The sequence below is a fragment of the Thunnus maccoyii genome, chromosome 2 (genome assembly GCF_910596095.1).
Source record: "Thunnus maccoyii chromosome 2, fThuMac1.1, whole genome shotgun sequence".
NCBI lineage: Eukaryota > Metazoa > Chordata > Actinopteri > Scombriformes > Scombridae > Thunnus > Thunnus maccoyii.
In genome coordinates, this window is record NC_056534.1 from 21,012,961 (window position 1) to 21,040,770 (window position 27,810).

The 27,810-nt window shown below is 38.9% G+C and overlaps 2 protein-coding genes across 2 annotated transcripts in view; both read right to left on the minus strand.

The window, feature by feature from the left end:
* tmem132a (transmembrane protein 132A) overlaps nucleotides 1-12,959 on the minus strand; it is a 34,872-nt gene extending 21,913 nt beyond the window's left edge. The window contains exons 1-6 of the mRNA XM_042396399.1: nucleotides 12,951-12,959; nucleotides 4,359-4,565; nucleotides 4,022-4,234; nucleotides 3,710-3,903; nucleotides 1,697-2,239; nucleotides 1,441-1,593 (exon numbers count right to left, since the gene is read on the minus strand). Coding sequence (XP_042252333.1) covers nucleotides 1,441-1,593; nucleotides 1,697-2,239; nucleotides 3,710-3,903; nucleotides 4,022-4,234; nucleotides 4,359-4,565; nucleotides 12,951-12,959 — 1,319 coding nt within the window. The remainder of the gene's footprint in view (nucleotides 1-1,440; nucleotides 1,594-1,696; nucleotides 2,240-3,709; nucleotides 3,904-4,021; nucleotides 4,235-4,358; nucleotides 4,566-12,950) is intronic.
* A 3,243-nt stretch (nucleotides 12,960-16,202) lies between these two features.
* Nucleotides 16,203-27,462, minus strand: LOC121884142. The gene is made up of 6 exons (XM_042392795.1): nucleotides 27,055-27,462; nucleotides 19,616-20,026; nucleotides 18,826-18,957; nucleotides 17,945-17,995; nucleotides 17,451-17,516; nucleotides 16,203-17,329 (listed from the first exon to the last, which is right to left on the minus strand). The coding sequence occupies exons 1-6, from the start codon at nucleotides 27,104-27,106 to the stop codon at nucleotides 17,259-17,261; spliced, it is 783 nt and encodes a 260-aa protein (XP_042248729.1). The 5' UTR covers nucleotides 27,107-27,462; the 3' UTR covers nucleotides 16,203-17,258.
* Between the last annotated feature and the right edge of the window lie 348 nt (nucleotides 27,463-27,810).

Genomic DNA, 27,810 nt, shown 5'->3' on the forward strand with positions numbered 1-27,810 from the left:
CACTCTTGCGCACCAGTGGAAGTGATCAATCTCAGTCCTCAATGTCAGTGATATAGGCTAGTTCAGGCTTATCAGAGCATTTCCATGACCACAGTAATATCCACAGTAGTAAACAAACATGGTGTCTGTGGAGGAACGTATACTGCTGTGTTTGCTGCTCCAAAGACAAAAAAAAGAAAACACAGAAGATGTGATGTGCAACCTTTCACTCACGGAGGACGGACAGAGGATTTCTGTTTGAATGAAGAGGAGACGAAGTTCAGTTAGAGCTTTGTCCAAATGGTCAGCATGATTATTTTTAGCGGAAGTGAACCCAAACAAAATAGTTCAGCCCTCTCTTGTTTCATGCTATAGCAGCCCCAGTTGCAAAGCTGAGACTGTGCTTGCGTTGTGTTAAGAATTCTCACATCCATACCCACAGAACGCAAGAACATGTGAAATCGATCTTGCATAGCTCGAAGCGTGTTTTCATGTACTTGCATGGAGCGTGTATGGGGTCTGAAGTTATGCTGAAGAAAAGCCGATACACATTTATTTGTAACTCATAGCTCTAAATCTAGTGTAGCCACCAGGGTTCAAATTCAAAGCATTTCAACTATGAGCGCAGCAGTGAAGTGTAAAATCAGAGCAGTGTGCAATTCCCAAGATAGTGCTGCGCAAAGTTTGCCGTCATTGCTCTCCCAATAGTATAAAAATGGCTCAAACCAGTGAAAAGCAATTCTTTTGGTGACCCTGCATATACAGTCTAAAGGTATCAGTATGCTTCAAACTAACTGTCTTACAAAGTGTGGTCTAACCACGTCTAAAGACAAAAGTATTTCTACTTCTTCTAGATGGCCACACTTCAAAGCTGGGTGAAAAGGTGAGACGTGTTGAATCATACAATTGAGGATAACAATGCACACTTTCAGCCAGTCTGTTCTAGAAGACATTCATGATGTTGCACTCAGTTGTACACTCAAAAAGTGGCAGACGTAGTTGGGTGAAGAATAAAAAAAGAGAGCTAAAGAGAGAAGCATATGATCCCCCCTCCTTACACCTGGCCAATCACTGTGTGATTGTTGGTTACAAAAACTGCTGGATGCAGCCTCCCATAATTTCGCTGTGTTGGGAGGGTGTTTCAGTTGTGGTTAGACAATCCAACAAGCACTTTGTTGGAAGCATAGTGAGAACTTAAAGATGACCCTAAATGCTGCATTCAACACAAAGTGCTTAAATGTTATTAACTTCAGCATTTGAGAGTGGTTTTTGTTTAAATGAACACGTTTGGGTGTCTGAGGGGATGGCTGCACTGTATTTCTATCTTTTGGTTTTACTGTCAGTATGGATGGAGGTGTTGTTCTCAGTTATGAAAAGATTCGCTAAAGGAACTGTCAACATTTTTGTCTGCAAAGTTTCACGGACACTATGAATTGAGATGGAATTAAACTCTTGACCTACTTGTGTGTGTGTTTTATTGTGCTGTGTTTGTGGCAGAGGATGGACACCACATCATGTTTTGAGCCTTGGCTTCTTTCCAGGGTCACTGCCCACAGCTCAGAGGTCAGAGTTCGCTGGGCCACCATCGACACCAGTCCCTTTTTCACTTTCAGCCTGTGGATCAATTGATGGCAGTTGTGACAGCACACATTATTAGTAACAAAAAACACATACAAAACAGAAGTCATTGGGCTTATATACGGCATTTCGCATTTACCTTATGACAACAAACTCAGCACTGAAGTTAGCTCTCAGATTCACAGACACCCTGATTGGCTGTCCTATCAGGACTGGCCCCCTGTGATAACGAATCAAGACATGTGGATCCAAGCTAAACTCTTCCTCCTCCTGCTCATTCAAACAGGCTTCTTCTTCTTTGGTCCTGCTCTGCTCCTTTTCCTTCTCTTCCTCCTCCACATCCCTCAGTGTCACTGCTTTGATATGGAAAAGCTGCCTCTGAGACTGAGCCACTCTGTCCTCCATACATCTGGATGGATGATCAATGGGAAGAGGGACACTGACAGATGTTGGCAAATGACATACACACTGAAATAAATTTGAGAGCAGCAAAGAGAGAATTAAAAGCTCAAGGAGTCTCATATTTTCCTCAACACACCCAGATTGTGTAAGCTTTATGTTGGCCACTGTGTCGAAGGAAGAGTAGTAAAGCTGTATTTGGTTTCTCATGGGGCCACGTTGGTATGGTCTGAGGGCCTGTGGAACATCCCCTTGGGTGCTCCCATCAACATCTGGATGGTATCTGAATGAAGGGATAAATTAATCTGACACACAGGCAACTGATAAATGAGTCAGCATTGCCTAAAATTTATAGGAGGAGAAGAAGGTTCTATGGAAACTGCTTGAAACAGATTGGTACATGTACAATTTCCCTGTCAAAACTGGATCTATTTCTTTTGGCTGAAGACAGTTTGCTTCATGCAAGAACATTTTCGTATTCTAATCTCAAACCTTCTTTACCGTTGTCCATGAGTGTTTGAAGTTGGATTTGGAAAACTCTTAACCAGTGTCAGATATGTTTCATGAAGGCCACCTATTCATGAGGAAGTGCACATTGAGATTTGATTATTAGCATAATCCATGCCTTACAAGTTTCATTCACAAAAATGTTATCCAGCTTCACACTGTGGAGCCTCAAGTCCTGTTGTCAGAAATCAGCAAAAGCATAACAAATCAGTTTCAATACAGTGTCAGTAGTCATATTAAAGAACCAGAAAAACAAGACAAAATGACTACAGCTGTCATTGCCATGTCATTGTTGTGATAGAGATAAAGAAGGAATGGTTTGACCAGGAGAAGTTAGACATTGAAAAACATCTTGCCTAAAGCAAAGCAGTCAATGACGAAAGTGGGAAGTGGACAGCCACCCATATTAACACCCTGTGGAAGCTGTTTGAGTGTAAGAATTTTCCTAGCAACTAACTATCTACTGGAATGAAAATTGACATGTCAGAATACTCATGCCAATAAAATAAAGAAAAGCCTGCTAAAGGGGAAAAAAATCAATGATAAATGACTGAACACTCACTTGACATCCTCTTCTCACTGCAACATACACTACATCCAATGCACCCTTTTAATCATGGTGGAGTACTAAGCCGTCAGTGCTCTGGCCACTCATTTGTTGCCTGGCCTGCTGCCACATCACTGACCTGAAAGATGTGCTGACACTTGCTGCTAATGCTGCTACTGCTGCTGTTCATAGCATAAGCATTTTAATAAGCCCCACCTCCATCCCAACATCCACCTGTAAGCTCTGAGAGTTTGCCAGTTAAAACTGTAAACACACGTTTTTCAGCCCTCTGTCCAGACTAAAACTGCGTTTTTCTCCCCACAAAAAAGAGCTTTTCCAAAACAACTTCTGAGTGTATAAATCTTAAAATGCCAGCTTGGTGTTTGAGTGTGTATGTGGAGATCTGAGCTTTTTTCAAAATGATGTCAGTGCTGCCCAGTGAGAGACGGGGGCTGTGTGGTAGTAGAGTTTGTGTCACTGATTTTGTTACCACAGCACAGCATCTTGAGAATGACTGCTGCTTAAAATGTAGTATTTATGAGCTGCAATTAAATTACCATTTCATACTTGTCAGTTGTCTGACAACTGAGGAATAGAAGAATATGTAAATAAGAACAACTATTGTCACTCCCCACTCCCTGCTGTGCTGACCTTGTGGGAAGTTCATGTTAAACTAACTAAATGTCTTTTAAACCTCACCTCAGTGAAGGAGAAGACGCACGCCGACGGTCGACAAAGTTGACGTGATGATGTCCGTCCCGCTCCCGCTTCTGCACCCGCCGATGGGGTTGAATGTTACTGAGCCACAAATCTTGATTTGACTGGTTAGAGTGTTGATCTTTGAACCAGTCACTGGGCAGCGTCAGAGCTACCACGCAAAGTCCTAGAGGAGGCTAGGAAACAGCAAGGTGATGGAGATAAAAGGAAGGAAAGGAAAATGGTCAAAGGGATGAGCAAGAAAGACAGAAAGAACAAGAGAAACACTAGGTTGAGAGAGAAACTGGGCCTCACCTGTGTAGTACAGGAGGCCTTGTGCACCTCTGTCTCCTTGAATGCATGCAGGGTAATGCAGGTCCCTTTGGTGCTAGCGTCACCACGCTTGTGGAACAGAGCCCTCACCCTGAACCTCTCCTGCCCTCCCTCATCCCTCTCTCTCTCCACATATTCTGAGAGGAGGGAGGCAGACAGAGGAGGAGAGAGAGGGAGGACAGGCTCTGATATGAGCTATGGAAAGAGACAGAGAGGTGTTTAGCTAGTTAGCTTTAGCAGTTGTAGTGGAATTTGCATGCAGTGCCATCCTCATTCAAGTCACCTACAAATCTCATCTGTCCTCTCCTTTTCCTCTTACCTGTGTGACCGAGTAAGAGCCAAATGAGGCCTGAAGGCCCGGTCTTGAGGCCCGGCCAGGTGGGGGCAACATGAACAGGCTCTGGGAGAAGGAGAAAGGGCTAAAGTTGGAGAAGAGAGGGCCCAGCTCTGCCTGGGACAGAGGGAGGAACTGCCAGGATGGAGGGACGACTGACATGTGGACCGGCAAAGACAGAGGGAGAGGAGGCTGGAGGAAAGATGGAGGGACTGAAGGAAACAAAGAGGAAGATGAGGGAGGAGGAGTAAACAAAAAGATTAGAAACTGAGATGTGTTCAGAAAACAGAAATCTACCTCAAAAAATAGGTACAAATATCCTACTTTTTGAAGGTGATTTTAATATTTAAGGAAAACAGTGAAAAGGGAAAATTATGTGACAATTCATGTTTGCCGAATGGCTGAAAGGGCAGAAGAATCAAAACAACAAGGAGCCAATAGCACTAAAGATGGAATGAACATGAAAGATTTCTGAAAACAGAAATATGAGCTATTGAACCCTTCTTTGATTTTCTAATGTAACACAGACAAAAAATCTAATTGCCATTGTAAAGACTTACCTACTAAGAAAATCCAAAAGAGCAACAGCATCCTAACTCTTCCTTTGCCCCACCACACACCAGACCAGCTGACATCTCCCATCACTGCAGACCTAATGCAACACAGTTTTATGTGACCACTGCTGTGAATCAAGGCAATATTAAAAAGTTCTGCATTTGTAATATTCACCCAGAAGCAACACCGAGCACCAGAAATAGGGTCATAGTTGACCATGTCCAACTATGACCATATTTCCCTAAAATTAGCCATCTCATTTCAGTCGCCTACCAGACCTTAATCATACTTTTGTCTTCATGGCTTTCATCTTTTAGTGTAACTTCAAGTTATTATTTTACCCAACCTTACCAATACTGTCTGCCATGTGTGGATATTGAAAAATTTCATCATTGAGTATATTGCATCAAGCTTCAATATGAATATTCCAATGTGTTAAAAAAGCCATAACAAGTATAGCATCTCTTTTTCTTCCAAAATCAGGTTCTGCTCATGCAAAACAGTTGTATAGCCTACTGTACACATGAATTTAATTTGTCAGTGTGTTGAATGTGAGTCACCAATAATCCTTATGAGGCAACACAACATGCACATACAGAAACCACTATACACTGTTTCTCCTAATTCTCCTAACCACTTTGCTTAGCTAAATAACTGATTTCCAGCAATTAGCTAGAAACAGTGTTAGCTGAAATGGTGTTCATGTTATAGATCCAGTAATATTCTTAAGGTGTTTAGAAATACTATTAGAAAGTTACTGTAAGACAGTAAACTGTCTGCCTATACTATAGCTCTGATTTTTATCCTGAAACACTGACCAACTAGCCAACAGATTGCCAACAGAGAAGGAGTGTTACAAAACAAGCTGCCTTAATGTTAAAATGAAGCGTCCAGTTAGTTTTGCTAACTTGCTCAAGATGCATTAGCTAAGTAAAAATCTATTGTTATCAATACTATAATGGATGGATGACTGCATAGCCTACTATGGTTAGCTAGCTATGGATGGATATACAGTTAACATGCCCTGGATGCATGGGCCTGACAAAAGGAAGTCATTTTATTGTGTGGTACAAGCAACAGTACCTACCTGATGTTCATTTCCACTGGTATGTTCAAAATAGTTTCAAACAGAACCCATTTCTTTTTGAAAAACAAGAGTTGTGATTAGTTTATTGATTGATGGGTCCTACAAAGAGCAGGTCAAAAGTGGGTGCTCTGTATGTCAGTGTTAAAAACAAAGTGATTTTATAAGTTAAAAATATATAGGGTGGAGGCTGTCAAAATGTGATAAAGGTCCCAGAAAGCTCAGGCCAGCTCTGTTTATAAGCCCAGTGTTGGAATGCAACACCTGTAGGTGAATAGAATTTTACAGGACACCAATCAAAGCCTCCACATGTAGCATCACAGAGAGACTCTAAATAGACTTAACCAATATTTTACAAGCCAGTGTGTCCTGTGAACACACACAAACACACACACTCAAACACTCAAACACCTCAGCTGGGTGGAATTAGATTAAATTCACACACCATGTTCTGCACAAGATCAAAGACAGTGCAGCAGAACATACAGCTAAATATATAAAATGTGTGTGTTATACGCATGGTCCCACATGACAGCAATCACTCAGGACAGGTCAGATGACACATTACCATGAGGTTCTACACAACACACACGTCTCACCCTTCACCTCACTCCTCCTTACACATAAACACAATATAGTTTCACATGCTCACACAAATCATTTCCTTTTCTTCACTCCTTCAGTCTCTCTTACTCTCTGCCATTCCTTTCTCACAGTCATACACATACACTCCCGTTCTTTTACCCACCTGTATCTATTTCAGCTCCAGATTACATCTTTTCCTCGAGTATCTTAAGTGTGTTGATCCCTCCGTCCTCACTCACAGCTGTATCACTGCTTCCAACAAGAATTTAATACATACTTCACAACAAAACCAATAAAAAAAATCAAGTTAAAATTAATTAAAAAAAAACAAATATATATATATATATATATATATATATATATATATATATATATATATATACTTCTTTTTTGTCTCTCTTGCTCTTCTTTGCTGGTCTGCTACTGCTTTAAACCTCCGCTCTCTCTTTCTCTTCCCTCCCACTCTGGGCCAGATTCACACAATACGGATTTATTTGTTTAAAACGGTAAATAATCCCCCTCAACCCCCCTTCTGTTATATCCCTCCTCCCTCTTTCTTTACAATCTCATTTTTTTTTCTTGTAGGTTTTGCCTCTTACTCTCTCCCTCCCCTTACTCCCCCTTCCCCTCTGAATTACTTATCTTTTGTCCCTACATCCTCTCTTCTTCAATCAGTTTTGCCAACAAAAAGGTCACCCTTTCAAAATGAAATGCTTTCCAAACACTAAGTCTAGTGTTTGGAAAGCATTTCTAGATGGTGGAGTATGTGGGTTTCTCCATCACACACCAACTGTAATTGTACACTAAAGTTGGGAATGTGTATGTAGTGTGTGCTGTAATTAGAAATAAACTGTCTCCCTGGCTTAGAGAAAGCCTCAGACATTGTACAGTGGCTGTGCATTAAATGATAATGTTCAATTTCAAGCTTAGCAGTTAAAGCCAAGTGCTTGTCAGAGCAGTCCCATGTAAATGCTCTAGACTGCAAATCCTATATTTAACACTGTCAGCTGGACTCGGACAAGCATGACGGCTCCACATTAGTGCTTTACTTCACTGTCTGTCACGTGTCACATTATATGTATGAGACGGCAACATTGACATTGTTTGTAAATGGAGAGATAATGGTCTTAGGTTATTATGGCCCACATTTGATGATCCCTTCCAGGCATACTTCGCTTAGAATAATATGTCTGATGTGGTTTTCCCACAAAAAAAGTCCAATTACATCATTAAAATCCTTCTCCCTCATTGAAAAATCCAGAGTCTTTGAATATGCAAATATATTTCATTTCAAAAGTTGAACTGCTGGATACAAGATGTCTCCTATTTTAATGAAAAGTCCATTTTAAGTGTATGTGCACTGGAGGCTTCAAGTTTCCACATCACACTTGTGTAAGTTGCATACTGGACCAGGATTGGCTTCCAAAACTTGTTGTGATGTCACAAGTTATTCTTGGAGTCCCGCCCCTTAAAATCAGATTTTCAATGAGTTCAGAGAAACTTTCCACTTTCAGCAGATGAATGTGAAAACAGCCTTCTGGGGTCAAACTCTGGACATACCTCATTCTGCACAGTGAAGCTCAAACATCCAACTGAAGGAACAAGAAGAAAAACACATTTCTGTGTGGTGGAGGGGGACTTTAAGTAATGACAAAGAAGAAGAAAATATGTCTACCATGTGAATTATGACTGTGGTCTGTCAGAAGCAAAGGCCATTGTTACATGACATTTGTATATATTTTATTACGGAGAGGTGACTAAAGCATGTGACTGATTGTTGTTTGTTTCACATATCCGACCACTGCTCAATGTTGCTTTCTTTTAACCACTAATATGCTGTATTTTGAAAGGCAATGATAAATAATGGGTTTTTTTTTTGTTTAGTTTGGAGGACTTGTTGTCACCATGTTAAATTTCAATAGTGCATTTATGCCATTTGTATCTTGGGCAATAATATCATTATATTATCATTGCATTTAACACAACTGATTATTTTATATGTGATTTTGCAAGCAGATTTGTGCCCTCCAAAATTCAGAAAACAGAAATATTCTGCTGAACTGTATCTAGCATAGTAATCATTAGGCTAACATTATAACAGACTTTAGCCATACAGCTTTACATACATATCTTCTGTTTCTCATTCCAGAAAAAGAATTTAGTAAAATGTGATTAATACTTGTAAATGTAGTATATTGCTGGTTAGTGCATTTGGTTTCAACATTTTAGGTGTCCCTGTAATTGTTAATGTAGTTTTTCAAAATGTATATTTTACTGTTCAGCCTACAAGCTTGTTTTGACTAATTTTGGATCTGATAGGTTTGTGCTTATAAAATGTGTTTTTACAGGTTTGTACATGTGTGGATGTGTGTACATCTCCTCACTTGCTGTTGATATGTTTACTACATTTTATTTCACTTTTTTTTTTTTTTTTTTTACCAATAGCTTCATTAAAGAAAAATGTATCTTCAAGAGAGAGAACTAGACCCTCTGCTTCTGACCAATCCAAACCACTCTGACAGGACATCTGGCTCGATAATTCTGCCAGTCATTTAATGCTTAGATGATGCTTCAGCCTAGCTTATATGTGCTTCTATCAGCAGATGGAGTTCTCTGTTTTGCTTTATATCCACTGCCAAAAAAACAAAAGCAAAATGGTTAATAATTGAAGTGGAGCTATTACCCTGGACAGGAAAAGGATGAGATTGAAGGAGGAAGGCTGTATATTTGACTGTGGGAGACATTATATTAATTTAATTGGTATTATCCTGCTTTCTGCGATGTCTCATATCTGCCTCAATTCTCCTTCATTTGTCAATTCTATCTTCCCTCAGTCCCATCTCACATGCACCCTTTCAATGTATTTATATTTCTCTCACTCTTTCTCATCCTGTGTGCATGTGTGTGTGTGTGTGCGTGCGTGTCTGTGTGTGTGTGTGTGTGTGTGAGAGAGAGAGAGAGAGAGAGAGAGAGAGAAAGGTAATAGAGCAGCAGAAGGGGCTTAGAGTACAATGAATCTGACACTGAGAGAGGAGCTTAACCGAGAAGAGAGAAAAAAAGAAAAACATCATCGAAAACAGCATAGAAATTTCCCTAACAAACCCTACCTACTTACAGTGCACTCCGTATTTCTAATAAAAGCATTGTGTTCTATTTGCAATATATTACTTACTTAGATTACATTAAAATCAATGTGGGCCAATCAGAATATTACAGCAGCAAATAATAGATTACATAAGAAACAAATGGTGTGATGTCTTTTAACCAAACTTGTATTACACATAGTTGTATTCTCAATAAGACAAGACTATATGTCGACTGATGGGAAAATTAGACTCAAAGTTAGACATTTTGCATTTTCAGATGCAATGGTGGGAAGTCTTGCATGCTGAAAATAAACTGATATACTGTATATTAGCCAGATTAGAAGTGAGCCCTCATCGCAGGAACTTGAGCAGGGGTATGCAGGCCTGTGGCCCTGGTGTCTGTGCCCATCAGGTTCTATGAGAGACTGTGTTGACAAAGGTTGAAGGATATCACCTTCCTACACTTTAACTACTCTAGGAATTATAAAGGATCCAGTTTGTGGACCTCAGTGTTAAGATAAAAAAGTTTCACTGGAGTCCCAGGTATTTAAAGGGAACTATGTTTCATTACTACTTGGGTTCTATTTTTGGCAGCATTAGTAAATATCAGTCGAAAGGGACAAAAAAATGTGACGACAATACAATTGTACAGGTTTTTAACCAGGTGACAGTTTAACCAAATATGCATTTGAAGAACACTTTGGAGGTAAAACTGAGAGTTAGCACATCTGAAATCTGGTAATAATATCTCATTGCACATGAAAACTGTGAGTGTTCGGAAATGTGAGTAGTTCAAAGATGAACCAAGATGTCAGTCTGTAAACTGTGATGGATCTTAATCGTGGACATTTTAATGTTCACTTATTTTTTTCTTCCCCCAAATGAATTAAGCTAACCTGGCTTTGTTTGTTTGCAGTTTGACTGATCGTCATAGGTCACTGCATTCTGAGATTGCAGCAGTATTGAGTAAGTACAGTGACACAGTGTCACATGACAGTTGCTGACAGTTGCATTGGCAAAATATCTCCAAGTCTACAATTTTTATCCAGTGTATAAGTAAGTAAGTAAGTAAGTAAGTAAACTTTACTTATAAAGCGCCTTTCAAAACCAGAGTTACAAAGTGCTGCACAATACAAACAATTGGGAGGAAAATAAAATAGAATAAAAAGAAAAAAATAGATAAATAAATAAAAAGTTTAACAATATAATCAATCAATATAAAAACAATAGAACCAGAAAAACTACACGGAAGTCAGATACAACAATAAAAACAGTGAAAGCAACACAGAGAGCAATCACACATTACGAGATAAAGTGCTTACGAGACAGATGAGTTTTAAAGAGCTTCTTAAAATTATTGACTGACTTGGCTTTTTTTTTTACTAGGGGAAGACAATTCCAGAGGCGACAACCGCATAAGCACGGTCACCCTTGTTCTTAAGCCCAGATTTCGGGACAGCCAGAAGGCATTGGTCAGTTGACCTCAGTGATCTCACCGCAGCCAGGGGACACAATAATTCAGAGATATAGAGTGGGGCCAGCCTGTGTAGAATTTTAAAATCAATTCTGCATTCTATTGGTAACCAATGTAGGTTGGCCAACACTGGTGTGATGTGTGCCCTACGTTGTATATTAGTTAGCAGTCTGGCAGCAGCATTTTAGACCAACTGGAGCCGAGACACAGAAGATCTAATGGATCTTGACTATAATACCGATACCTAACTGGACGCGATGCAAATGAGTGAGCGAACATCAGATTATTTCAGTGTTTCCCAGTGAAGATGTCTTAACCTGCTCTGTGTGTCAGCGAACAGGCTGAGCGATGTGTCGCTTGTTTGAAAAACCCCTCATCCTGGCTCTATTTTTGTGAAGTTTCGCGCACCTAACTCTGTTTTCATTGGTCAAAATCAACACTGATGTCCTTGACATTTCTGTTTCCCCTCCAGTCAGCAGTCAACATGGGTGAAGAGAAAGTAAGTAAATTAAGATAAATCCACTTTTTAATCCCAAAAGTTTAAAAAAGCTCTACTCCCGCCAGTAAACGGCTCTGGATTAGAACAGAATCTGGAGTGACTCTGGGTGTTATTCCTCCAGAGGCTCTGGCTCTGGCCCCGGCTCTCTCCTCCAGAGATCCCTGGTGCTCTGTCGGCGAGCAGTGTCTCTGTCCCTCCGCTCCGTCTGGTCCTCCACACACACTTACACTCTGCGCTACAACATCACTTGTGGTATATCTAGACAATATTTCCTGTGCACATGCTACAGTCCTCTCACTTGTTGTATGTTAGGAAGAGGTGTAAATTGCACCACTCCCCTTTATCAGGAATGTGTGCTCTCCCCACTGCTCTTTTTACTCTAAATATACAATATACTGTACCTCCAGGTGAGAATGGTTTAGGAATCAGGTAACGACAGCAACTGTCTTGGGGCCAGGACCCTCGAGCACACCAGGTCCAGGTGTATCAATGGCTTTGTGATAATTTCACTAATTGCACATTTGAGTGAGTGATTATAAAAGCAACAGCATGTCCCTGTTGTCCCCAGCACTGACTGACATGTGGGCTCCATTTGACTTCCATAAAAATGCATCAATAGGCTCTGTACAGGCCCCATGTTGGCAATCATCCTAAGGCCCCCTGTGGGCCCTTTTTTGTGTCCATACACAGAGCAATAATTTCATCAACAAAAGCTATGACAATTGACAATCTTTTATTCAAGACATAAACGAGCCTACAACTAAATAAAAGTACTTTGAAAATGAGTACTATGATACAATGTACTAAATTTCCAACAAATAAAAACCAAACAATATTGTGAAAGATGAACAAATGAACAAATTAATGCAAACACAGTAGCCCATAGCTCATTTCAGCAGCGCAGAAGCCTAATGGGCTAATTTCACCCTGAATCCATCAACAGTTTCTCTGTGACTTCAAATGAAGTGATTTGTTTCTAATAGCATTCTACAAGTACAAGTTCCTTTTCACGTGTCCAGATGTTTCTCTACATCACACCACATTTCAAGTGTTTAGTGGAAATTATGCTGGATAGAATGTCAGCTCCAGTGCTAAACTAGAACTACATGTTTTCAGTACTAAGATCTACACTGCTAACATACTATGGGCCTCCACACCATTTCATAATGAATCCCTGTAACTTATCAAGTTATCACTCATATCTCATATTCTATAGAGGCTATAACACTCTTCTATGCCCTCAGTGCTTCTAACTACATCCAGTTGTATCTCCTGACTGTCTGTTATTATTTACCTGAGTCATGTTGGCCCAACTTAGGTTATCATTTCATTTGCTCAGTGACCTGCTACATAACATCTGACCCCCCTTATTATTTTCTAAGTCAGCTTGTTGGTCAAAGCAAATGATATCTGTATACAGATACAGTATAGTAGGCACAAACACTGGTGATTTCTGTCCCAGCAGGACAGTGGACTGTCTTGTGGGGTCCTATTTGTAGATCACCTGTCAATCAAACTGTGACCACTACTATGCACCTTTTGATGATATGAGGATATGAAATCTGTTCACAGTCAGTTCATGTCAACATCCATGTTTTTCAGGATGCTACAGTATATGAACACTATTAAATCACTATTATTTTTCATTTTTTTCAAATATTTGTTTCTTAGAAAATGTAACATCATGTTATTATTTAAAAATGTGATCTACAATGAAGCTGTCCTGCCCAAACTGCCTCTTTGTCCTGTTTCCTCTTTTGGTGACTCTCATCCTTTTTTGACATGTTTTCATATATGTCACATACTCTTCCATATTTCTCTTTCTTCTCCTACTCTCCCTACACCCCCCCCCCCCCCCCCCCCCTATGTCAATCCCCTGCGGGATAATCTGCAGCTGTAATCTGTAGTCATCTGTCATTGTTTCTCTGGATGGGACATTTGCAATGAGGCCAGATTATCTTCTCATACCATGACCTGACCAGGAGAGGACAAGGCAAAATACACCCACTCACACACAGATGGACACACACTTTACACACAGAAATGTGACTATGTACTTTAGGCTACATACAGGCACAAAGAGGACAAACACATTTCCCGTGTGTGTGTGCGTGTGTGTGCATGTGTGTGTTTGTGTGTGTGTGTGTGTGTGAACAGTCGACAAGTGAAGGGGGAGGGGCTTGTGCAGGCCGGTGAACCACAGTTTAACCTGAGATAGATGTTTTGGGGATCAACAGTGTCAGTTGCCTTACATTTGGAGTCATGTTTCTGGCCACCTGCTGAATGTAAATTCAATATTCATTCTCCTTTTAGCTCAGGTTTGCTCCACACCAACTCCAGAAGGAAATATCTGGCTCTTTAGCTGATAAATGCTCCACTATGTTCACCAGCTACTGGCTAACTGTGTCTGTTTCTGATTTATAAGAGCTTTTTCAATGAAAACAGCTGCCTGCTGCATATTAAAACTGATGAGACTGAATCCAAACAGTAAAGTTGTGAGCTGTAAAACCAAAACAGTGACTTGAAAGACACTAAAATACTCTGCAGAGCTGAGTTTAACTGCAGTGTTGGTGATAATTCTCTGTGCCTAAGACTAAGGGCCAGATTTATTGCATCTTTTGCACCTGATTTCCAGGTGCAGATGTGACACATTCTGCCCCAAACATATGCTGTGTTTATCAAACAGACGCAGCAGGCTAGAGTCACAGTTTGTGTGTCTTTTGTGTGACTGTCTGCAAAGAATGTATCTTTCCTCATTGCACATGCATTTAAAGGGGTCTTCTGGGATTTTCTTGTGAATAAGCAAAAGTGATATTTACATACATGCTCACCAAAACTCATTGTGTGTATCCATGAGGTCCAACAAACTTATTTAATACATCTCCTCAGAAAATATTTGCAAAGTATTTTAAATCCTGCATTGTTTACATCAGTGTTTACTAGCTTGCATTCTTCTTCTTCCCTGCATTTTGGCACATTACAGCCACCTGTAGATCAATGGAATAGTGTGAAACCATTTGCAGGACTGTGTGCATGCTCACATGTATGTGTGTCCTCATTCGCTTGTACAAGAAAAACAAAACAGGACCAACTCACTTTATCGACTTTACTTATTAGTACTAAAGACAAAGTACAGCTAAGGCTGATGGCATCAGGTTTGCAGGTATTTGGTCATAAACCAAAGTGTTGGACACATTCAAATTTTACCTGATGGAAAAGTTAAGGGATTAGCTAAGATATTACAACTCACCCTGATGGGAACATCAATGTTTGTAACACACTTCATAGCAATCTATACAGCAGTTGTTGAGATATTTCAATCTGAACCAAAGAGGTGGACTGAGAGACAGACATTTCCATCCCTAGCACCATGCTGCTAGCATGGCTAAAAATGCAGATTGCAAATCAGCTTTAAGGCACAGCTGAGATTTTACAGAGAACTGGTTGTTTTGTGATGCATGTCTATTACTACTGTACGCCTCTACAACACACACCACATCATTTAATCATTAAAGGTTATTCAGTGTCACCACAAGTCTTTTGCAGGGCGTTACATGGCAGGTACTCCCTAATTATCCAACTGAGCTGTTTTATGTCTTTCACACCCTATCTGATACAAATCCAGTCATAACATAGCCCCAGTGTGATTTAATAGTGATTTAAACTTCATAGCACCTACAAAGCTCTACAGTGTCAAGATACCAGCTGATGTTGATGCCACAAATTACAAATTCAGAACAATCCTCATTTCATTTCAGCCAACCCAAGAAACAATAACTGGTAAATCTCAACGTTAGTTCAAATTTGACCCTAAACAGAGAATACATAGTGACATCACTGACAGACAAGTGACGTTTAGACAGAGTAGACACAGTGTGACCAAAGAAACAAGCTCGACTGTTTTAAGTAAATCATCAGAATGATGACGAGTCTCACTTTTTCTACGCTGCCATTAAAGAATATGTTGGCTCAGGTTCTATCTATTTGGCGACACCTGGAAGTTCCTCAAAGTACTTTGTGATATATGTTATTATAATATATACAATATACAATTTATCTATAATTTTGTCATTCTGTTTTGACATACTGTAATTTTGCTACCTTGCTCTGTTCTGTACACACGACATCTATTGCATGTCTGTCCTCCTCTGTTGCTCTCCTTAGGTTTCTTACATTTTTCCCCCATTTATTTTTTTTTATCTGAATCAAGCATGTAAGGATAGAGGATGTTGAATGCAGTACATTGTAGACTGACTTGACTTGATTTTCCACTAACACTGTTCAGATGCAGCTTTCCCCAAAGTTTGAATGAGAGATGAATGAAGAGGGGCAGAATTAACCTCAACTCTGACTTCACCACACAGCCAGAAGACAAAAAGAGAGTGGGAGGAAGAAAAAAAGGAAGCAGACAAAGAATAAAACAAAAAGACAAAAAAGGAAGAAAAGAATGAGGAGGGACTGAAAGAAACAAGGAAGAGAAATGGAGAGAGGGGGAAACATACACAGTTTGCGACAGAAATAACACAAACAGGAAGTTGGTGTCAACGGCAGAGGAAACCACATCTCTGCACTTAGTAACCACCTTCGTCTCTCACTCTCTCCTCCACCTCTCTTTGTCTTTCTGTCTTCTCCAAAAACTACACAATTTTTCCATTCACCTACTTCAAAGACAACAAATCAGGTCAAACACAAAGATCATCATACTGAACATTAAAGATTGACAACTTTAATCAAAAATCATAAACGATAATCAACAAAAGAAATAATACAATAAATGTCAGTATGTTACAGTGTCAGTGAATGAGATGTTTTATGTTTTTTCTGATTAAAGGATCCAGACATTTTGGGAAATTATCTTTAAATCCTCTTGCTGGTCAGTTCTCAGTTTCTCAGTTTTATTGTCTAGTAGAGGGAGAGATCCTGAAAGTGTTTAGCCTAGCTTAGCACCAAGACTGGAAAAAGGGTGAAGCTGCTAGTAGCTAAAAGGGAAAATACACCTTTTAACTCCAAAGCTGTGTGATTTACATGTTTTAGCTTGTTAATAAAAGAGCTAGTCATGGATACATCCAAGAATCACCTGGGCAGAGCTCAAAACTGGAAACTCCATTTCCAGCGCAGTCACTGCACCCAACGCTTGTTAGCCAATGCTAACTGCTGCTACCAAAACATAATGAGCACAATGATGGCAAATACAGTAAGTACGTTTCCCAAAATATTGTAAGATTGTCTTCAAAAAATCACATCTTGATTTAACTTCATATTTACAGTATAACTTGTTCTGACGTATTTTTCCAGTCTCATTTATACATATTTAGGCTAGCCTAAAAGGATGGTTTAGGTTGGTTTGGACTCTACCCTTTGATTGTTTTAAGTACTGACTATTGGTCATGACAGAAATTTGAATGTGATACAGCTAATGTAGGTGTATCAAGAGATCAATTATCACTTTTACATGATCTTGAAAAATGTGGTGAGTAATTCCTCTGCAAACAGAAGTGATATTCCTGCATTAAGTTACAATCCAGAAGTAATCACTAATGAAAACATGTTCAGCCCACATATAGAGGATGATGATGTTGATGGTGGAGGAGGAGAAGGTGTGTCAGAAGTTGTAGCCACTGTTCCTGTTGGATGAAGGCTCTCTGCTGTCACTGACTGTCAGACGCTCCAGAGCTGATTTGACACATAGGAAGAGCAGGCAGATTTAAACCAATAGAATGACTGCTAACAACATTCTCATTGTGTGTGTGTGTGTGTGTGTGTACATGTGTGTGTGTGTGTGTGTGAATGTTACCAGGGTAGGACAGTCTCTTCTCTCCGTCATTGTTTTTCACTGCAGTTTTCCCTCGGTGGTAAGACACTGAGACAGACAGAAACATAAAAAGAAGGACAGACATTAAAAGGATGCCATAAGCTCACTGGTTCCTACTGAAGATGTAAATCTTAACAAATGTATAGTTTATTTTTTTAAAGGCTCAGTAATTTTCTGAAACAGCTGGTCACTGTAGTTTTTCACAAACGTAACTCAAACAGAAGGAAATAGTGCATTTGTTGGGGTCTATTTTCAGTGGTGGACTAATGCACATTTTGTGCTCTAGTGCTATAAAGCCTGTAAATAAAGGGACTGCAAAGTGAGCAAAAAAAGTCTAGGATTCAAAGGGTTAATAGTTTTTGAATGACAATGGAGGTCTATGGCACAGAGGAACAAGATATATCAGACTTTGGATACACAAAAAATACTTGTTAGTAGAAGAATTTATTGTGTGTTTGTGTGTGTGTAAGACTCACCGCTGTGACTCTGCGTTGGGCCAATCCAGCGATTCTGCCTCCTGTCTGATACTGAGAATAAAACAACACAACAAGCACTGAACATGCATGTGAATATTGCATATACATCAAATGATGTGCACCTCCTCAAAATGGTTCCAGTTTCTTTTTTCTGGAGGATATGTTGATATAATTCATTTAAAGGGTAATTTCACCCAAATAACAAAAAATACATATTCCACTAAGAGTGATTTTTTTCCTCTCTTGCTCAACTGACTCCACGTCCTGTATGCCGCTTGCCTAGAGACCACAAAACACACATATGGGTCACTTTTTGTGACTTGTGAGTCACTGGAAGGGCAGAAAACAGCGCCACTATTCTACTGTGCCCAGTGGCCAAACACTGACCTGCCACAGGTCAAAAAATATTCCAAAGTCCCTCTCATCATTTCATAGAAGTGTGAGCAGCACAGCAGAATTTCCATTTATCTCCATCATCCTGGGATGAAAGAATTATTTTTTCAGAATTCATTAAATCAAAGCTATCTTTGTGGTGACAGACCATAAGGGGTGGGTGAAAGCAGTATTTTTTCACATTTGGGTAAATTTGCCCTTTAAGCACCAAACCACACCATGAAAATGTAAGAATTCACGATTTTCTATACAAAAAACCCAAATAAAAATATTTCAAACCTGTTACGGGTTGATTAAAAACAGCACACATTCTATTGTATTGTTTGTCAGAATCCTTTTGATTCAAGAAAACTCTTTCTTGGATTATCTTTAATCTGACAAGTCTTAATCTGAAAATATCAGAGTGTTCAGTAAATACTCCTGATTGCATGCAAACAAGTGCATATGTGTACATGCATGTGCGTGTGTGCGTGTGTGTGTGTACTCACATCTCCTCTGCAGGGCTTTGATGGTGGGTCTGGTGAAGCGCATCAGTAAAAGGACCATCAGCACACAACAGAGCAAAGCTGTCACTACTTTGTAGCCCTGCAGCTGCCCCTGTACATCTGGGACAACTTCAACTGGACACACACACACACAAACGTACACATTAGGTAAAACCATCTGCTGTGACAACACACACACACTCTGCGTATAGATTTGAAAGACAGAAGGCAAGTCTAAGCTAACTGCAAAGAATGTAGTTAGTGATTAGCTGAAAGTTGTATTTTCAGACAGATCTTCATCTTCAGCAAATTAATATGAAAACAAACTGCACAAGCATCATTCTGCACAGAAAACAACATCCAACTTAAGGAACAAGAAGAAAAACACAAGAGAATAATTGAACTTTTTTCACAGAAAAAACATATTTGGCAAAAATTATTATTCAAAGCAGAGTACCTTTATATGTCTTAAAACATGTCTGGAGGATATCTTTATAGAAAAAGATATTGAAATGGTCAGATACTGAAAAAAAGATGTCTTTGGTGTTGGAACCAACCACCAGCTCCAGTACTAAAATGTCCAAACAATACCAAGACCTAATATTAAAGTGTTAGTTTGTATTGTTGCACAGTATAACAAAATCAGGGAGTGTATCTCTTGTGGTTATATACTGCATCATTGTAAGCCTCTAAAAGGCTTCTGAGTATAAAATGTCAAACTACATCAGGACATGAAATTAGCTCACTTACACACACATTCATAGAGAAATGACACACAGACAGAAGACCAAACCTTTGCATTGGACCCTCAGTGTCTTACAGTTGGTTTTCTCCATTTGTCCATTTTCAGTTATGTTATAACCCAGCGTATTTCTGCTTTCCTCCCAGCGCAGGACGTTTTCACAACCTTTCTTGCTCTCACACACATTACTAAGAAGACTCTGGACGTTTGTCTTTCTGCTGTTGCAGAACGGTAAGGAGAAGTTGGAGGCATTATTGAGGATCATGTGGACTTCTCCTTGACATGTCTTTATCCATTTGATTGTGATATAGCCCAGGGCAAATGTAGAGCTACTGGTGTTGGGGAGAGCAGTAGTACTATGGCAGTTACAGTTACTGCTGTTGCTGTTGCTGTTGCTGTTGTTGGTGGTGTTGTTGGTGGTGTTGTTGGCCGGAGCCATGGTGGTGGTTGAGTCTGTTTGGTCTGATTATAGGGGACAGACATTAGTTAGTATGGAGAACACAGAGAACAACATGGGTTTCATGTTAAACAAGGTAACTGTTTCTCCTGATATTCAGGATGTTTACATTTGACCACTTTTGTGTTAACAAATTCTAAAAAAAAAAAAATTTCCCAGAATTTCATAATAATGTCTCTAGAACAGTATGATAATCCTTTTAATGATCATCTAAAATTATATTTATTTGATTATTATTAAATGAGTTTTATTATATGATATGATATGATATAAAGCGCTTTTCAAGTGAAGAGCCCAACATCCTTTACTGCAGAAAGTAAAATAAAGTGCAAGAACAAAATATAGAAGGGAAAAAAGTAAAAAAAAAAAACAACAACAAAAAAACCCCCACCACCAACAACAATTCAAAACCCATAAAAACAATCAACAAAGTATCTCTAAAATAAGACAAAAACTGTTCAATAATCATACAAAGTCATCAGATTAAAAATAAAATGAAAGAGATAAAAGTGAATGCAAAACATAAATGTCTCAATTATGCACACAGTCTGTTTCTGCCTCTTAATTTGTCAAGTTTTTTAGAAATACGGTACATTAGGTGAGTAGGCCATTTTGGAGGTAGGGGCGTCGGTGCTTTCAGATCACCTGCTGTGCTGACCTGTTATAATCTGCTGTTTGACTCAGGTCAATGCTTGCCTCGCATGTATTTAAAAATGTGAAATATGGCAGTCATGTATCAAATGTGAGGAAAAAGAAGTAGTATCTTCATTGTGTTGTTCGTGTTTGTCAGCTTTTATGTTTTGCCAGTGACAGTATTCTCGCATTTCTTTTGAACCAATTAGAAATTAAATTAATTTTGGTTAATAATTGCCTTTATAATTGAAATTACTACATTTAAATCCTGTGAAAGTCTGGATTAAACCTTAATCACAGCTAAGTAGTCATACAGTCAGAAAATGTTTGTATAATAAACTATAAAAAGACCTGTCTATAACATTACCTGTGTGTGTTTTTGCACGCACACATTCCAGTGTGTGTGTGTATGTGCACGATTGTGTGTGCATTGTGATGTGTGCAGGGCCCATCTTGTCCTAGGGCCCGGCCTTTCCAGCTGACCCCCCTAAATATGCACATGGAGCAACGAAACAGCTGTTGGTAAGACAACAGACCCACTCTCAGACTCAATACTAAACAGACGACTGTTTCAAAGCCAGGGAGTCAATACAGCAAAATATCATCACAACTTGATTTGAACCCGGACTGGAATAGCTGAAAGGCCTAAACCAGCAGATCAAAGAGTCCTCTTGGAACAATGAGAAGTTTAAAGCCATGTAAAGCCTTCTATGTTAATTAGTAAGATTTTAATACGGATTCTAATACAAATTGGCAACCAGTGCAAAAAGATTAAAATCAGGGTGATGAGGGCTGTTTCACAAAAGCGATTTGCAAACATTGCTTACATGCAGATCACAAATGGTAGCAGCGTCATGTTTCACAGATGAATGTCGCTTGCAAGTTGAAAGTAAATTTGCAGGTCCCACAGGGCTCTTGCAAAACCAAGAAGCCATACTTGCGGCCCATGCTCATGCATGGGCCGCAAGTATGGCTTCTTGGTTTTTAATTAGTGAAATGTGCAAGGGTTGATGATGAGATGAGAAATTTGGTAAACAGGCCTCAGATCGAGCTCTTTCTTTGTTCTTTTTTTGTGTGTTGTTCAGGGCCCCTGTCAAAAGTTCGTAGAAACACACTTACTATTAGCCATAATAAGTGCATTTAGTTTAAAGAGGTGATCCTAGCCGATAGAGTTCAGCTGCAGAAACATCCAGTCCACATGACCATGTGTGGCCTGTCTTCTACATAACAGTGAAAGGAGATGTTATAATATCAGACGATAGGGCCAAGAACTGGTCCTTAAGGTACACCACATTTTAGCGCTATAAAGGAGGAACTGAATGAATCATTGGAACTAAAAATTAGATTTGACAAATTGGATGAGAAATTATTATGTGTGTGTGTGTGTGTGTGTGTGTGTGTGTGTGTGTGTGTGTGTGTGTATATAAACATATAATACATTACATGTGTTTAAATCTGTCTGTGATTATTTTCCACTTTTTAATTTACTTAAGGACAAGTTCACCCAAATTGGCCAATACATAAAAAGCAAACAAACCAACAAACAAAAAAGTTTTTCAGTCGTCCATCAGCTTCTATAGTAATAAATAGCTGTCTATATAGGGTGGTTTGTAATTCACACGTGCCATACGCACATAACCGCGACCCTATTTCTACAAAGGCTGGTTCTCACTAAAACAGTGAGCTCTGAGAGTTCTTCAAATGTCACCGTTTGATGCTCTGAACACCACAAACCTGTTTGTATTCAGTTCCGCAGTTTTGGGGTGGCAGCAGAAGTTTCAGCTGCATGTATTTCAAAGCCTCTGCAAACAGAACTGAAACTATCAACATGCCTGGATACCACTACGGGTAAATTTATACATTTGGTTATACATTTTGAACCAAATGCATAAAACTTCTATTACAAGTTTTATAAACCACTGGAAAGGAAGGTTAACTGTGTTTGTTCTTTTGTTTGTTTTTGGAGCGCTGGCTCAGTGGAAACAATGAACTGTGTCTTTGTCTTAGTTGCTCTATGGCTCTCTGCTGTTCCTGGGTCATTAATCAGACTACATGATATTCATCAGTTCAGGCTGGATTTGACACCAGCACAGTATTGATCCTGTTTCTCTAATTTCAAACTAATGAGTTTCAAACTAATAGTTTCCTAAAAAGAGAAATGAAGCTAGTTTCTTTTCTTCATGTTGAGCTGAAATTCTCAGAATTCAATGCACTGAATATGCCTCTGTCATTTTTTGTAACAGCCTAAATAAAACAATAACCCTCTGAGCACCTAGAATATGTATACACAATATGAAATGCTCTGAAATGTATTCTGAAATTTAAGATTTGCTCGTATCGAGCTAAAAATCTGCCACTTGGGTGACTAGGCTAAGCTACTGATATTTTAATAAGACCAGCCACTTTTATATGTTCTTCACACAGATAAAACAGACTTGATTTTTGATTATAAGACATTTTAGAATAGAAGTTAAAGATGCTTCAATTGTGAAGACAGTATGAGCTTAACGAGGAAGATGTAACTACCTCCTCCAAATCTCACCCTGCCTCAACAAGAGTCCTCAATATTTTATTTTTTTCAATAGGCTACATGTGAAATGAAATTTCACCCATAAAAGGTCAAATAAATACAATAAAATATGAATCTAAAAGAAGAACAAAAACATAAAGCAAGAGGAGTCACTACTGAAGCGACATGATCCTTCACCAGCCTATGAACACTGACAGTTTGCAGCCCGTCCTCACAAGAAAAATGACAGGGTAGGTTGTAAATTCAGTCGGCAAAAACTACATATAGTTACGTTTGAGTGACAGACACCATCTAGTGGCCATAGTAATTATGACCCGCAGAAGTGTTCAGATGACGTCTATATAAATATTATATGTATATACATATATATATATTAACCCAAAACATGATCTTTCTCTGAATCTAACCAAGACCAAAGTCCCCTACTCCAGCTTTAACCACAGCATTGTCACACCATAAAAAATCAATGTTTTTTAATAGTGGTTTGTAACGTTTTAGAAAGCACTGATAGAGGTAGAGCTCTATGGGTCGTTCTGGACTGCTGGTACAATCAACCTTTGCCGTTGTTTAATTATGAGGATGTGTTGTGTTTTTGGCTGGAGGCCAGAGGCCCAGATCTCAAGATGTTTGTGAGTGTGTCTCCCCTGCACTAATTGTTGCTTATTAAATTCTGAAAACTTCCACGATAAACAAGTTCCTTGCTTAAGAAGGCACACTCAGTTTGTTTTATGAATGCAGCGATCTGTCTTATTCTGATCTGCCTTATTTCTTACGAAACATTTTGCACTGGAAACAGGTTGAAATAAGATACGGCCATTTTCTCACTAACTTTAGGAAAGCAATACTTCTAGGACTTCTTTCTGTTGGCTTAAGGTAGGTTTTTTTTTCAGTGGTAGTATCTAAAATTATGCAAAAGTAAATTATGTAATTGTGACAGAACAAGCGACATTTACAAGTGACATTGAATGAAGTCAGATGTCTTGCTAGATATTATTTTTATACTCAAAACAAATCCAACTAAATATTAAATCCAAATATAAAATCATACCACTTACTTAGTTATATAGTTTTTGTAATGTAGGTGTCCAGTCTGTCTCATACTATGCAGTATATTACAGTATATCACTGGTTAGCATGCTTTTCTATCGCACCCACAAAACAATCATATCATTTCTATTACTAAAATTACTAATTGTTAACACTTTTTCTCCACATCAATTATTCCAATTACATTTGTGTTAATGAATTAACAGCACAATCCCAGGCTAAAACATTTTACATACTCCGTGTGTGTGTGTGTGTTTGTGTTTGTGTCCTAGTATTTCTTAAACAGGTTGAAATTCATCAGGAATAATAGGTTATAATTAGTAAAGTTAGTGTTCAATGCTGCAGAGATCTGGGGTTTGATTCCCTATGGCAGAATCTTAGCTGTGCAGTACAACAAGCACAGTTGTAACAAAGTTGAAACTTTGTATTCTTTAATTTACAGAGACCCAGCAATTCCCCCATGAGCAAGCACTTGGCAACAGTGGCAAGGAAAAATTCCCCTTTAACAGGAAGAAACTTCAGACAGAACAGGGTTCTAGGTGGGCGGCCATCTGCCTTGACCGGTGGGTTGAGAGAGAAAGAAGGAGGGAGGGGGAGATGGGAGAGAGGGAGGAGAGCCGATGAGCTGATATTTGGTTTCAATTTACAGTGAAAAATTAATGCTCACTATTTTATATGAGGGGAATTCTGATTTCCGTGGTAACAAATTCCATATAAAGCAGATCAACAACTCCAAGAGGAATGAATCATTAAACAAAATTACTTTTAATTTCAAATGAAAGTCAAATTCATTTTATTTTAACATCATTAAGATTTCAGTTCTATAAAGTATTGAACTTTCTATATTTTCTGCATGATGTTACTTAGGTTATAACAATCATAACGCTGGCATATTTAGATATGTATGCTGCTATGATGCTCAAAATGGCGTTAGAGTAGTAGAAGCACATGAGGCAGCTGCTTAGGGCCACAACTACCAAGATGGTCTTATAAGGCCATCTGTCACAAGTTTGAATGAATAAGAATGACCATAAAATGTAATTCATGTGAATGAATTTGAATGCAACAAACATGGGCTAGAGCTTACATGGTGGCGTTTATTTCAGTCACCTCACTTTATGTACAGGTGACTTCAGACTTGTTGTCGAGGTAATGTAACTGTAAGGCATTTGCACTTTTAAAAGGCGACAAACAGCCATACTTTTATCCATGATTTTTCCAACTATATGGACAAAATATAAAAGGCTTCCACACATCAGATGGTTTGGTGTGATTATTATATATTGAGTTTTGCTCAGTAGTTTCCTCTGTTTTGTGTTAGCAAAGAGAACGGCAGTTGCTTCGCTTATTGATAGAGCAACAGGACATAAAAAGATCAGTGAAGAACACCCACGCTGGAGTATGAGGCACAACCTGTTGCGCTTTACTATGATATTTGAGTTTGGACAGCTTATCAGTTAATGAATACTGGCATTTAATCTTTTCCTAAGCTTGAGAAATAAAATGTGACAGCCCTAGGCCCTTAAGTAGGCAAATGAAGTGAAGTCACCTCTCTGTTCCACTGTTAGGAAGTATACTCATTACTAAATCATGTTACCTTTTGTACAGTTTTTTTATTTACATTTTCTGTACCAAACTGCTACTACTATTAAGTCATGCCATTGAGCCATTATGTACAGTACCGACCCTAGAACTGGAACATATATATGGAATGCAGACATTATTATCAATCCTGTCTGTGTTTGGCAAGTCCAAATGTCTGCTGTGAAAATGTTCTGTAAGTGCTGGGACACAAACAGCTGACTGAGGCTGAGACTTGAGGCCTCTGCCAGTATGAGGTGAAAATAAATTCAACACCAATGAGAAAAATTCAGGACAACATGAAAAGCCTTGTCATGTCAGTAGAATAACCAAATATTGCAGTGTGAATTATGTAGTTTTAAACGGATGAAGAAAGCTGTGGAAGTGATGGTTTTCAAGAATGATGCAGAGCTAGTTTATTAGCATACTATTATTTAAACCTTAAAGCAAATACACAGCCTATTTTTCAGCTTGAATTATTAGAAAATGTTAAATGTATAGTTCTTTTATGAAAGAAACAACTCACTACCTTATTGTAGTTTGCGCTTTTTACAGTGAAAAGAAACTTCTGTCATGCTAAACTGCTAAACCCACAGTATTTCCTGAACTGAGCAGCATGTGAATAAAACCCAAATTAAATTTAGCTAACCCTTCAGGTGATTTTCCAACCAAACAGGAAATGATTGGTAGAATGACAACATTTTACTTTATAATCATCATGAAGGTGAGTCAGCACTAGCAAGCAGCTTTAATGTTAGGTAGCTTTAGGCTTGTGTTGTCGGCACCCAGAATCAAACCAGCATTTGAGGGCTGAGTCTGGTGCATCATTCATCAGGAGTTTGGCGTCTGGTAACCAGGTGTGATAAATTTAAATTACTATTGTGATGATATTTCGCTATCAAGGGAAGACCTTGACTCCAAAATGAACAGTTCTTAATGTGAGAATGGCACGTTCCTCACATTCTATATTGTTTTGCCTCATACCGTTTGTTCATTCGTCTGATTTGTACTGAATTGGATATATTATGATTTTTTCTGTATTCTCATACATATTGAGCGTTTTTTTCTAAGTAGTGCTACTGGCATTTTGCATACTTAAAGATTTTATGACCTTTCAGTTAAGGCCTTTGGGATGTCCCAATGCTGTATGTCAGTGGGTGAAGGTTAACACTGTGCCAAACAAGCATCTGGGTCCTCTATTTTTCTATTTTATAATTATCCCAAAAAATAATGTGTACTCACCAACAGTCATGAGTAAAAGTGTGGAGATGGTCACAACAGTCCTGAGATCCATCACAGAAGTAATGAAGAACCAGTGGAGGAAGTAAATAGACAGACAAGAGAGCAGATGACACAAATCAGATCAAGACGCCAACAACAGAAAAACTGATGAGAAAGGAAACAGTGCAGAGGTGTAAAACTCTTCAATTTCTCTCTCTGTCTCTCTCTCTCTGTCTCTCTCTCACTCTCTCTCTCGCCATACAGTGAATCACTTCATCCCCTGCCTGCTGCTGCTGTTGCTGCTTGTGCAAAAGTGCAGATTTCCTCCCTTCAAAGAGAGCTGGGTGAAGAGAGGCAGAAAGGGGTGGGGAAAATAAGAAACACTGATAAGAAGGGAGGAAGGAGGAAGAGGTAGGAGGAGGAGGTGAAGGGAAGAGTTACGTGACTCTGGAGTAAATTCACTTTTTTTCAGCCTCTGCTAAGTAACAGAGTACACAAGTACTGTACACAAACGCCTTGACAGGAAGGCTGAGGGATGAAATGCAACATGCATGATGGACTCAAATATAAAAACTCTGTGCTGATTATTTACTAAATAAAACATTATACTGAATAATCCCCTGGTGTTAGCAGGGATTATTTGACCTTGATTTCAAATAACAAGGAAAATATAGTATAATGAAAAGTATGGTAGTATTGAGTATTTGAGAGTAGGCTTAAAACTTTCCTTTTTGAGAAAGCTTATAGCTAGGGCTGGCCAGGCTTGCATTGGACCAG